This window comes from Callospermophilus lateralis, chromosome 13 (assembly GCF_048772815.1).
Source record: "Callospermophilus lateralis isolate mCalLat2 chromosome 13, mCalLat2.hap1, whole genome shotgun sequence".
NCBI classification, from domain to species: Eukaryota; Metazoa; Chordata; class Mammalia; order Rodentia; family Sciuridae; genus Callospermophilus; species Callospermophilus lateralis.
This window is the reverse complement of record NC_135317.1, coordinates 68,280,481-68,293,298: the sequence shown is the minus strand read 5'-3', so window position 1 is coordinate 68,293,298 and position 12,818 is coordinate 68,280,481. Positions and strand designations below refer to the sequence as shown.

At 35.7% G+C, this 12,818-nt stretch overlaps 1 protein-coding gene across 5 annotated transcripts in view; it reads left to right on the top strand.

The window, feature by feature from the left end:
• The window catches only part of Kcnk2 (potassium two pore domain channel subfamily K member 2), a 125,586-nt gene that overhangs the window by 74,887 nt on the left and 37,881 nt on the right, over positions 1 to 12,818 (top strand). For 4 of the 5 annotated variants that reach the window (XM_076831586.1, XM_076831587.1, XM_076831589.1 and 1 more), the window contains 2 exons: positions 3,319 to 3,479; positions 5,655 to 5,841. The exons of the other annotated variant lie outside the window; for it this stretch is intronic. In XM_076831586.1, coding sequence (XP_076687701.1) covers positions 3,319 to 3,479; positions 5,655 to 5,841 — 348 coding nt within the window. The remainder of the gene's footprint in view (positions 1 to 3,318; positions 3,480 to 5,654; positions 5,842 to 12,818) is intronic. 5 annotated transcript variants of the gene reach the window in all.

Below are 12,818 nucleotides of genomic sequence, written 5' to 3'. Positions count from 1 at the left end.
CTACCCCATGATCTATGTCTCCAGCTCAGCTCTCTGTTGGGTTTCAGACTTATATATACAATATGCACTGGATTTCTTTGGTTATTCCACTCGGCATATCAAAATCAACCTATTCCAAATCATCATGTTCCTTGCTGTGTTAATCAGTGTGTAATGTTACCATAATGAAATATCTGACATAATTAACTAATAAGGAGAAAAAATTTTTTTTGGCTCCTAGTTTTGGAGATTCTGGTTCAAGATTGGATGGACCCATTGCTCAGAGGGTGGGAAGCCACATGGCCCTTGTGAGGAGTGTGTGGTAGAGCAAAATCGCTTACATCATGAGCCAAGGAGCCAAAGAGAGAGTGGAAGGGGTAGAGTCCCACAGTCTCCTTCAAGGAAGCCCTCCGTATGTCCTTGTTATCTCACACTAGGTCCCACATCTGAAAGGTTCCATCACCTCCTAGTAGTAATACCCTGGGCACCAAGTCTATAACACATAGATTTAGGGGGACTATTTCTCCTAACCACAGGACTTTTATCTTCCTTGATCTTGCCTTTGGTCTCCTCAAATATGGTTATTTTTTAGTATACTAAAAATGGTATAGATGTCATGCTTCATCACACAGCCTCGGGTTGCCTTTCTTTCTATATCTGCTGCCACTCTCCCACTGCTTTCCATGAAACTGAAATGCTTTTAGTTTCCCAAAGATGCTAGATACTCTTTTTTTTCCTCTTAAGATTTTTACATCTGTGGTTCTTCAGCCTTGTCATGAACCTTACTTCTTTCTGCCTTCTAGGTGACTTCTACTCAAGTTTAGATGGTTGCTGTGGTTCATTTCTACGTGCAACTTCTCATTCTCCTCAATCCATGTTCATCATGAGCATCCTGTAATTTCTGTAGTACGCGCTTATCACACATACATGTATCAGTCCCTGGCCTTTGTTTTTCACTGGATAATAAACTTAAGAGATTAAATCTGCCTGCTTCATGGTCCCATCCCTAAGGTTTAACATACTGCCTAGAAAGTAGTAGACGATCAGTTAATGTTTTTAACACATGGATAAGCAATTATACACATGGTGAAAGCCAATATTAGAGAACCCTCTTATTTATGTACATTTGCCTACTGAATTATAAGGAAACCTAGAAAACAAACATCACTCTAAAATTTTAGGCACAGGAAATGATTTTCTGGCTTCTGCCTACCTCTTACAGCCATTGACTATATTTTGGCTGCAGTTACTTAATATGAATTCACTTTGTGCAGCTTCTACACATTACTTCTGTTCTTTGCTCCAAAGCATCTGAGTAGCTCTGATTCCTTTTCCATGTTTTCATCATTTAAATAGTTGAAATCAGTTAGTCAGCTTCCTCCTATTCCTGGTCTTTTCTTCAGCAAAATACCCTCAATCCATTCAACCATTATATGTAAAACGTTGCCTTATGTGATTCATATGATTTTACCAATGTCTTCTATAAATAATGTCTCCCACAAGTGGACAGGATATATTTTGTAACTTAATGGAGAACAACCACCACCTCCCACTGGGGGGGGGGAAGAAATGGGTTTGTGGGCAGTCAACCTGTAAAGTAGTTAAAATTCTGTGGAACCGCTAATCTTAACTGTTAGAGAAGCTGTTTCCTGTCTACATCTAGGATAAAGCTGTGAATACAAGCTTTTCCAGGACGGTTATGTACAGACATCCCCAGAGTGGACCATTGGTCCTGAAACACAATAGAGCAGCTGTCAACTGGCAGCTGACATCAAGAACTGGGAGGTGCTGCTTTTGGAAGTCAGGGAAGTACACACTGGACAGGAGATAATCAGTCTCCTCTCCCTGACCAAGAAAACCACTTCAGCTGCCTGAACCAGAACCTTCTGTATGCCACCAAATGAACCACAGTTCTCACTGGGTCTGGAAAGTAAATTTCAGCTACAAATGTGAACCAATCTCATGTTGTATTACGCTTTCAAGTGTAAAAATATGACTAGTAGTTCTCAACGGCTTAACTAAGACACCTACATAACAGAAATTTAGGACTTCACTCAAAGAATTGAGTTAATAGTAACAAAATACTACAAAACAGAAAAAAATGGAAGTAATTAGTGTTTTCATGACAGGCTCCTGGAAAAAGCCAAATTTCTCTTTCTTGTGATGCTGGGAATTGAACCTAGGACCTTGTGAGTATGAGGCAAGCGCTATACCAACTGAGCTATTTCCTCAGCCTCAAAGCTCTTCATAAATAGGGATACTTAAAAATAAAATCCTTCCACAGATGAATTCATTAGCAATAAACACCAAACTGAAGGGGAAGAAGGGAAATATGGAAATGATATGGGGAGAAAAATGTATGGGTTAAAATGACCAAATATTAGCTCACCCGAGCCCCACATATATATATGATCTTATTCGACAAATAAAAATCCATACTGTTTTCAAATAAAAATGAAACAAATATGAACATTTACCATAATAAAAGCACAAAGATAAATCTCAATAATTGATTCCAAAAAGTAAAAATCATACATTCCATCATCTCTGACTACAATATTCAAAAAGCTAGGAAGTAACAACAAAAAGCCAATCTAAAATTTCTATCCCCTTTTTTGAGTAGGAGAAAACTAATAAATTTCCAGATTAATTTAATAGGAAGGTCAGTGAGAGGATTATCTATCAAGAGAAGCATGCTAAGCACTACAAGTGGGTGTTCTCTGCCCCAGGTATGTGTGTGGACAGTGTTTCTGTGATTATAGAAAAGTGAAGTTGAATTGCTTGAATCACAACAAGCTGATATCCTTACGCAAAACTGGAAATTCTTCAAAATCTTCAGAACTTCAAAAAAGTTTAGAAAGTTTGTAGTTATGGCTTTGTGGAGTGCACTTGAATAAAAGGTTTAAAAAGTGCTACTCAGCTTTAATCTAAATAAATTAAGCATATTTGAATGCTTGTAAATGAGGGCAATGTGCTCTTCTCAGTGTGTTCTCAATGACAATGAAAACCTTAGAGTCAGCGGGACTGTCAGTGCTTGTGAGAGGGAGGCAAACTGGGTGAAAATGAGGACTTCATTGCATGCGTTAGCACCTCAGTTTTCATCATCTTATCAAAGTTCAATTGCAACATTAGCTCTACGTTGGATTTTATTGAAATGTTTGCTTAGAACAGAGTATTGCATATTAATTATGTTAACATTTATATCATGCAAAAAGATTCTTAACTTTAAAATTAATAAATGGTATGTTATACGATTTGGGTATTTCTGTATCATCAGTCTTGAAGTCATATGTTTTAAATGATTCATTTATAAACAACTGAATATTTTCCTCTTTTAAGGATTTGGAAACATCTCACCACGCACAGAAGGCGGAAAAATATTCTGTATCATCTATGCCTTACTGGGAATTCCCCTCTTTGGGTTTCTGTTGGCTGGAGTTGGAGATCAGCTAGGGACCATATTTGGAAAAGGAATTGCCAAAGTGGAAGATACATTTATTGTGAGTACCATAGATTTTAAGCTTCATGTATTTATTATTGCATTTTTTAAAATATTATACCTTTTCTGCCACCTCAGGTAGACAGAAAAACTTAATTATTAGAGTTTCCGTACTAGATTATATGCATCTCTCTTAGCATATAACTCGCTATATTTTAATCAAATTAACACTTATTTGAGTGAATCAATTATTATATGAGAAAAACCCAAAAGTACACACAGGGAAATACAAAGTAGTAATCCAACAATTCTAGGTTCAAATTCCAGATGTACTGTCTCCTACCTATATTCTTTTAAATGATGTATTTTCCCCTTACACTTTCATTTTCTTTTCAGTTTAATAATATGAGTAAAAGTGCCATAAGACAATACTCTCAGGATTGGCAGCAGGATAAATTAAACCTAACATTGGTAGTAAATGACTGATAATAATTTGTTATTTAAACATTTGCCTTAGTATCTTTGTGTACTCTTTAGTACTTTGTGTACTCTAAACTTATATAGCCCCTTTGGGAAGGGTGTAATAATAAGCAGTTACACAAAAAAGTCATCATGTCACTTAATTCAGTAATGCCATTAATAAAAATTTATCTAAGGAATTCAGTAGAACCAAAGGTAGTACACATGAAAATGCTCATGGTTGCATGATATTCAGTAGAAAAAATTAATAAGACAAAATTCTTTATCAATGTTGTAAGAAAAAAAATAATAATATACCTATGATTATAAGTTTTTTTTTCTTTTTTTTTGCGGTGCGGTGCTGGGACTTGAACCCCAGCCTTGCACATGCTAAGGTAAGCACTCTACCACTGAGCCACACCCCCAGCCTATAAGCTTATGTTCTTGAACCAAATTATAGAGGACTATGATAAAGAATGGGATTGCAAATTACCTACTGGTAGTAACAAATACATTTTAATTATTTTTCAGTAATGTTTTACCTTTACACGAAAGTTCAACAAAATAATTACATGTAACTCTATTGGTGAAATAAAACCTTTAATTATTAGTCTTCACTTTAAATGACTAGTCCAAATGTAGCTTTAGTTATGTTTCAGAATTAAGATCAAAGTTAGTTCAAATATTCTTACTATTAGAGTAGAATAAGACAGGTATTATATAGGTATTCAAAACCTCCTGTATTTATATTAATCAAGTGGCATGAACTTGGTAATGCTGAATTGTTCATTCATCCAGTAAGTTTTTTGACTTCCTGTCACATGCTGAGTAATGTTTTCCATGTAGCATCTACATCAATGCATTAAAGAAATAATCTATACTCTCATAATGATGTTATTCCAGCTGTCATGATTCAGCATTTGGTACCAACCACATTTGAAGAACTTTCTAAACCTGAATTCATTTAATCCTCACATATGAGAGGAACATGGTGGCTAGAGAGTCCCCTATGATCCCTTTCTATTATCTGATTTCATAGATCTTTATCTCTAAAACATTCTCACACTCTAACATTCAGTGATTTTCCCATGGTACAGGATATGATTTATAATTTTTACTGTACACAGGACATATGCCTAGATGATACATGCACAACCTTCATTTAATACATTACAGTGTGCATTACACTTTCTTATTGGAGAGGAGGCAGAAAAACAGGTGTTCTGAGGACACCTGTGTCTCAAGGTTGTTGAAGACACATGCTTGCCTACAGATCCCATAGTTTTGTTGTACAAATTAAAACCATAGAACTGAGGACAGTACACCTGAATTACTTTCATGATTAATGTTTACCAATACACTATTATAAGAATGCAATTCTTGTTTCAGTTTCCTCTTATTATATATTTCTAGATTGTGTTTGGCCCATAATTGGTTGTATGCCTATAGCATAGATATGCTTCAAAAGTAGTTCAGATTAAAAAAATGATGCAAATCTGAAATAATATTCTCAGACTTAATGTAACATACTTTTGAAAGTATTTAACCTGTTGTAAAACTACGTAAGGGTAAATTAAAGTACATAATTATTAGCATTGGTTGTTTTGAGTTGGTTATGTTTTACCCAATTTTCATAAGCAAAGACAATTGAAAACTAAGAATAGAAAGGAACAAAATAACATGCTCAATTGCTGATTAACTGTGCATAGTTTAGCTTTGTAGGCATATCAATAATAAATCCATAAATCTCTCTCTCTCTCTCTCTCTCTCTCTCTAGAAGTGGAATGTTAGTCAGACCAAGATTCGCATCATCTCCACCATCATATTTATACTGTTTGGCTGTGTCCTCTTTGTGGCTCTGCCTGCGATTATATTCAAGCACATAGAAGGCTGGAGTGCCCTGGATGCAATTTATTTTGTGGTTATCACCCTAACAACCATTGGATTTGGTGACTATGTGGCAGGTAGGTTATCCTGGCACTGCCATTGCTCTCCTAACCCATGTCCTCTAGTTAGATTTTTCACCTGGGTTTGTAATGAAACACAATGACTGCATGAGTTCCTTGGGGCTGCCATACCAAAGTACCACAAGCAAGGTGGCTTTTAATAAAAGAAAGTCCTTCTCATGAAAACTGGAAATGGAGGTGTCAGCAGGGCTATGGTCCCTGAGGCACTAGGCAGAGTTCATCACTGCCTCTGCCTAGTGTCTGGTGAAGGCTGTCAGTCCTTGGGATCCTTGTCTTAGAACTGCATTCCTGCCATCTCTGCCTCTGATGTCACATAGCCTTTCCCTTTGTCTCTGTGTCCAAACTCCCCTCTTCTTACAAGGACATCCATCAAATTGGGTTAAGGGCACACTGTACTCCACTATATCACCTTAACTAATGACATCTGTTAGGACCTTATTTCCATGTTAGGACACCTTCTGGGGTCCTGGGAGTTGAGATACATCTTTTTGAGGACACAGATCAATTCATAATTAATGGCAAAGACAAAAGTGACTCTGTTATACTGGAAGTAAACAGAAGGATGTGGTTGAACACATTTTCTTTTTATTCTGTGAAAGAAATGTAAATTGCTGGTTGTGCAAAATTTCACATTTCTACCTTAATTCCAGAAACCATGCATCTGCCTCTTAACTTTTTTTTCCCTAGCAGTACAGGAATTCAAGTTCAACTTATCTTTTGCCCTTTCTACTTACACCCTCTCTTGCCTTAGTTTTAAAATCAGATGCAAACTTTAGAATGTAGAATTCACTCATTTAATTTTCAGTTCTTAGAATGGTATTTTTGACCTTACCTAAAGATCATGTAGTGTCTATATTTTTTCTATTTACATTCTTTGATTTGTCCTTTTATATGTATTTAAACCATTATTTTCTTTATCATTGCTTTTTTAGATTTTACTTTCTTATTTTTCAACTCTCATTTTCCTAATTACATTAATCAATAGTATTGTTACAGCTCCAATATTACTTAATCATAATATTGGTTGTGAAAATAACTGTGAAAATGGTTCCCCATGGATCATTTTGACTAGCTCCCCAAAATATAAACCATTCTTAAAAAAAATCCTTTTTGAAGTATTAGCAAAACATGGTAAATATAGTAGGACTATGTTATTAAACATTCTAGAGTCAGCTCAACAGCATAATTTAAATTTTAAGAGAGTTTTTTTTTCCTTGCTATTTGCCCTTCTTTCTTGACCTAAATCTCTTACATAAATGTTTTCAGGAAAGAAAATATGTTTTGCAGTTCTATAAAATCTTAGGGAGGGCTGATAGTTCTCTGTTTCTCTTGATGTGTTAACTAGTATTTAACCTGGCAAACCCCTCCTTTGTGGGGAACGTGTAATGTCTTTGAAGACTGGGGATGCTTTCATAACCAAAGCTTTGCTTTTGGTCAGAAATACTGTATTTCTGTATAGGATGGAGCGCTGGGAAAGGAAAATTCTGCTGGAGAACTTTTAGTTTTATAATTAGTAAAAGGGAATTTCAGACGTTTTAACTGCATGTAAGAAGACAAGCTTATGTCCTAAAATACCCATTCTTCCTTTATCTCCTTGAAGATGTATAACTGGCCCAAGAAATAAATAGTAATGCTGATGTTGGAGAAAGTAAGACACAGTGATAACAGAAAGTATACTTGAGGTTCATTAATCTCGGGATGTCTTATGATTTTATAAATACAATTTATAAGGTCTTATGGCAATTGTGGAATATATAGGTATTGTGTGGAAGTTTCATATTTTTAGGTTAACAGATTCATATGGTGTATGTTATTTGAAACTACTGTCAGACTGTGTCAATCCAGTATGTTTGGTCTGAGACTCTCTAAAAAAAAAAAACCCTAAAAATTATAAATAAAAAAGTGTGGGTGGAATCTTAAAATAATATTGTATTTGTGACCACTGTATAAACTGACTTGGTGGGGAAAACCAAATATTTATACTTGATGGTTTTGTAGAAGATGAAGAAAATTTGTTTTGAGCTCACCTTAAGAGATCAACATTCTGAAATTGGCTGGATCATGTGGGTTTATTAGTGGTCACTCTCAACTGCTCGAGGAGAGGAGTTCAGTGAAAATAATCTTGTGTGTCTTGGTGGGACCCTGAATTCCAAGTCATAGCACAGTGTCATAGAACAGGGTGGCAAAATGATAGTTGGTTGCAATTAAGTATAATCTAGAAACAACACACTAATGTTACCAGGATTTTATGATATTATAACCCTCATTAAGTGAATTGCTTTCATTTAATTTTTATTTTATAAAGGGGATAATTTAAAAATGGTAGAAATATATGTTGCTGATTATTGCATAGTAATTTGATGATTAAAATGACAAATCCTGGGTAAGATTAAATTAAAGAGGAGGCTGATGAACACCAGGTTTGTTAACTCATCTCTTTATCTATTTTTGAGGCGGGTGGGGGGCTCTTTTGCTCTTTGTGAAATCATAGAACTCAGTTCCGGGTACTCCAGAAATCACAAGCCAGATTTGTGTGCCCAGGAACCAATTTTGGAAAAGAGACAAGGGGGGGCGTCCTGTGGCAAAGGCTGGGTGAATATCGTGCCCCATGTAAGAATCTTTGGAGAAACAGAAATTGGCTGGGTGTGGTGGCGTGCACCTACGATCCCAGTGACTCTGGCAAGAGGATTTCGAGTTCAATGCCTGTCTCAGCAACTTAGCAAAGTCCTAGCAACTCATTAAAACACTGTCTCTAAAATTAAAAACACAACAAACAAAAACTAAAAAGGTTGGTGATGTGGCTCAGTGGTTAAATGCCCCTGAGTTTAATTTCAGATACCAAACAAAACAAAACAAAAACCCAGATATTGTAAGGTTTTTGAAAAGGAATTGCCTCATATAGTTCAGTAGAGGACACAAAATTAGCCTTTGCTTCTGGGGATCTAAATAGAAAAAGAAATTATCCATTGAATTGAGGCAAGTTCTCCAGCTGGGAAACATCAGGTTATTTACTTTTAAGAACCTTCCTTCTTGCAATTAGAGGTTGCGTAGACATTGTTCTCACTTAATTTTGAGATTCCACCCCTCACTCCCCTGGGAACAACAAGAAGCATTACTCACACCTGAACCTTCTCATCTTTCTATTGGATTATAAATCAAAAGAAAACAGAATCCTACCTTTCATTTTGTGTACTTACCACCTGGTGCCCTCAAAGCCTGCAAAACCTGCTCCAAATAGGATTAGGGTTCAGTTACATTGCTATATTCAATTTCTCTGAAGACATCTTAAAGAACATATTTTTTCAAGTTGAGGTGTTCGTTATTAAAGGAAAAGAATTAAATTTTGGAAAGTGATTTGTAAATGTTTAGGAGACAGGTTGCAATATACCCATATTTCTGAATAGAGCAGTCATCCTTAGGAGCGTCTCAAGAATAGCAAGTGATGAAGAGATGTAGATCAAGACTCGGAACTAGTGTTCCTCCACAGAGAAGGAGCAAGAAAGTATATGCAGGTAGACTTTTTGCCATGGGTAGAAAATAGGACAGTTCTGTTCTATGTATTTTTAAATCTCATTCCTTATGTTTGATTTTTAATTTTTTATGTGTCTCCATGTCCACACCAGACTACACTAAAGTGGAACACATTTCTAATTCTTAAATGCATATATATTTAGATTTGCACATGTAATACTTTTCCCTCTGTTGGCAATGTTCAATCAAAAGCATTTAGAAACCACCAGGGCAGATGAAAAGGCTGTGTTCAGGGATCTCTGCGTATCTGACTGAATATAGGAACCCAGCTGGGAGTACATTTTCTGCATAAAGAGATCTCCCAGCAGATTTTCAATTTTATATTTCCGTTTCTATTTCTGCAGGGGACATGTTGTAGTGGCTGGCAGATGACCTTAGTGATTGGTATCCAATTCTTCTTGATAGCCCTTTGTCCTCTCACCAGTGTTTTGGGGCTCAGAGGGACTTGGGAGGTCACAAGGTTTAAAATATATGAATAAACACATCCTCATTGCTAAGAGGAATGAGTACCCAGTGATTCCCTAAAATGTGAGAAAAATGATTTAACAAAATGTCCCTTGATTGATTTTTTATGAGTGCCTGTGATTTACAGTCAAATATCTACTTGTAAGCTAATTATATTTGAGAATTAATGTTGGTTTTCTATGTTCTGTTTTTAATGTCAGTTGTTTTATTATTCATTTGTCCAGAAATCTGGGATGATACATTGTTAACCCATGTTTGCCTCAGGCTTGCCCTATAAACAGATCTGAATCAGCTTTTCTCCTTTAAGATCTAAGAAGTAATATTAATCATATAAGAAATGTGTGAAAAATTATCCTTGGTTTATTCAGGCTTGCTTTCACAACTTGCTCTCTTGTCCCATACATGACTGTAAAAAACATAATAACGATTAGTTGACAATAATCAAAAATTGAAGGAAAGCCAAATAATGACCTAGTTCAACACAATTTATAATTCCTTTTGAATCTGGTGTTTCCTTTAACATAACAGCAGGCTGGATTAAAGGGGGTCATGCAAGCTAAGAAACATTTCCACAGCTTTGTTTAGAAGTTGCCCTATGAAGTCCTTAACCCGCTGCCCACCGCCCAAACCATGTTAGTTCACAAGCAGTAAAATGAATGAGGAAAAAGCCAGATACAAATGTTCACTTCCATCAAGCAATGTCCTTGCATTACCTAGTTTTCTAATAAAACCCCAAAATTTTAGCCAAAAGAAGTTTGGGTATTCTAAGAAATCCTCATGGTTGATACTGTGAAAACACATTTTCCATTTGAACAAAAATTTTATTCAGCCATCCAAATACATCTTCTTGGAATTCTGATCAGTGAAATTTAGTTTATTTGGTTAAATGATGTGATTTTCTTCATCACACATGTAGCTATTGAGTGCTTATTAGGTTAAACAGATTTCATGCTTAGTGCCTTGTGTTCCCTTTATAGGAAACACAATTTGGGACTTCCCCAGTTAAAACTCTTCTTCCCTGACACAGTCACCTTTACTACATTTTTATATATTTTTTCGGTTCTATGATCATTTGTCATCACTTTTTTTTGACGTGGCAAAAGCATATTTGTAGGTCTCATATTAAGAACTAAGTTTTCTTGGAATTGTATTTTTAAAAATCATTATTAGAAATGTAGTTTTTACTAACCAAACTATTGGTTTTCTGTAAAAACATGACTCATTCAATGAGAGCTTACTTAATTAAAGGGCATTTTATTGTGAAAACATGTAAATCTCTGTTTAAAATGCATGGCAAGTTTTTATTTTTCCCAGAACAGTTGTTCTTAGTAGAGAGTCACTAGAAAACAGTACCTGATGTTGCTGAAGAGTTTTGCAACTGTTAGAGACCGGTTATTAACATGCTGTGATTATGCAGATCACTGAGTAAAAATTTGCCAGGAATTCATCAGATAGCAAAAAAAGTACCTGATGAGGAGTGAGGTGTTTTGAAGAATAGTCACCACTACTACTGCCATCACCACAGGAGGGCTCAGAAGAATTGCTTTGATCAGAAAGAGGGTTTGTGTAACTGCCAGGGAGATGTGTTATATTCTGCATTCATTCATTCAGACATATAGTGATCACACACTGTATGTCAAATACAGCTCTCAGCACTATGTGATGATTGCTCTGGTTCCTGTTCTTTTTTTTTTTTTTAAAGAGAGAGAGAATTTTTAATATTTATTTTTTAGTTATCGGCGGGCACAACATCTTTGTTTGTATGTAGTGCTGAGGATGGAACCGGGGCCGCACACATGCCAGGCGAGCATGCTACCGCTTGAGCCACATCCCCAGCCCTGGTTCCTGTTCTTATGGGACAGATAAATTAAATCCAGGAGAAACAATTAAATGGGGAGCCTTCTCTTTCTGCTTTGTAATACTGGAGAATTCTGGGAGGGTCTGGTCATTTACCTCTCAGCCAGTAACAGGAGAATTGATATCTATCTGCATAATTAATGGAATTGGATCCAAATAGTTGAGAAAGCCTTGTGACTGTGGACAAATTAGAGAGCTAGTAATTTTTAGATTTCAGGATTGAGATATAGAATCATTGCAGAAACAAAGGAGAAAAAAGTATGAGGAGGAAAATAGTGATTGATAGTTATGGCTTCTTGAAGCAAGAAGTAAATTATACAAAGGTTAGTAAAAAAAAAAAAAGACTCCAAATTACTCTCTATTGCGATTTAAAGGTATTTCTAGGGATTAACAATTGCATTAATCTGATATACTGTAGATTTTTCATCTTTGCAAAGGATGAGTAAGAAAATGTCTTAACCTCTTTTTGGGATCAGGAGACTGCTGTTTTTCTAATAGCAGTTTTCCTAATTTTAGATCAAGTACATAGAAGAAAATGTGCCACTGTTTGAATACTGAAATTTAAAATTCCAACATACAGGTTCAAATGTAGACGTGTTTGATTACCATTTCACCTTAAATTTTCTGACTCAATGATATATGAAAAATTTGGTTTAGTAAGTGAGCTGTTGTTTAGTACTGAAGCCATATGTCCATTTGCAGAAAAGAACATAGGTTTTACAGTATCATTGAAAGACACTCTCAGTTCTTGAAGCAATGGTAGATACTTTGTTTAGTTATTTTAACAAAATTCATTTCAAGAGAAATAATTTCCCACATATTAAAGCGAGATAACTTTAATTAATAAAAATAAAATCAAACAAAAATTTGAAATCAGTATTCAGTATATAAACTAAAATACTGGTAGACAAACGTGAAGGGATGACTACCATTAATATTGGTTGGATGAGTATCCCTAAAGGTCCGTATGTAAAAGCTTGGTCCCCAGGTACTGGGGAATGAGGCTTTGTGTGAGGTTTCTAGGTCATTCGGAGTGTGCTTTCAAAAGGAATGATAGGACCCAGTCTCATCTGTCTTGCTTCCTGGCTCATGACGTGAGAGTTTGCTCTGACACATTCTCC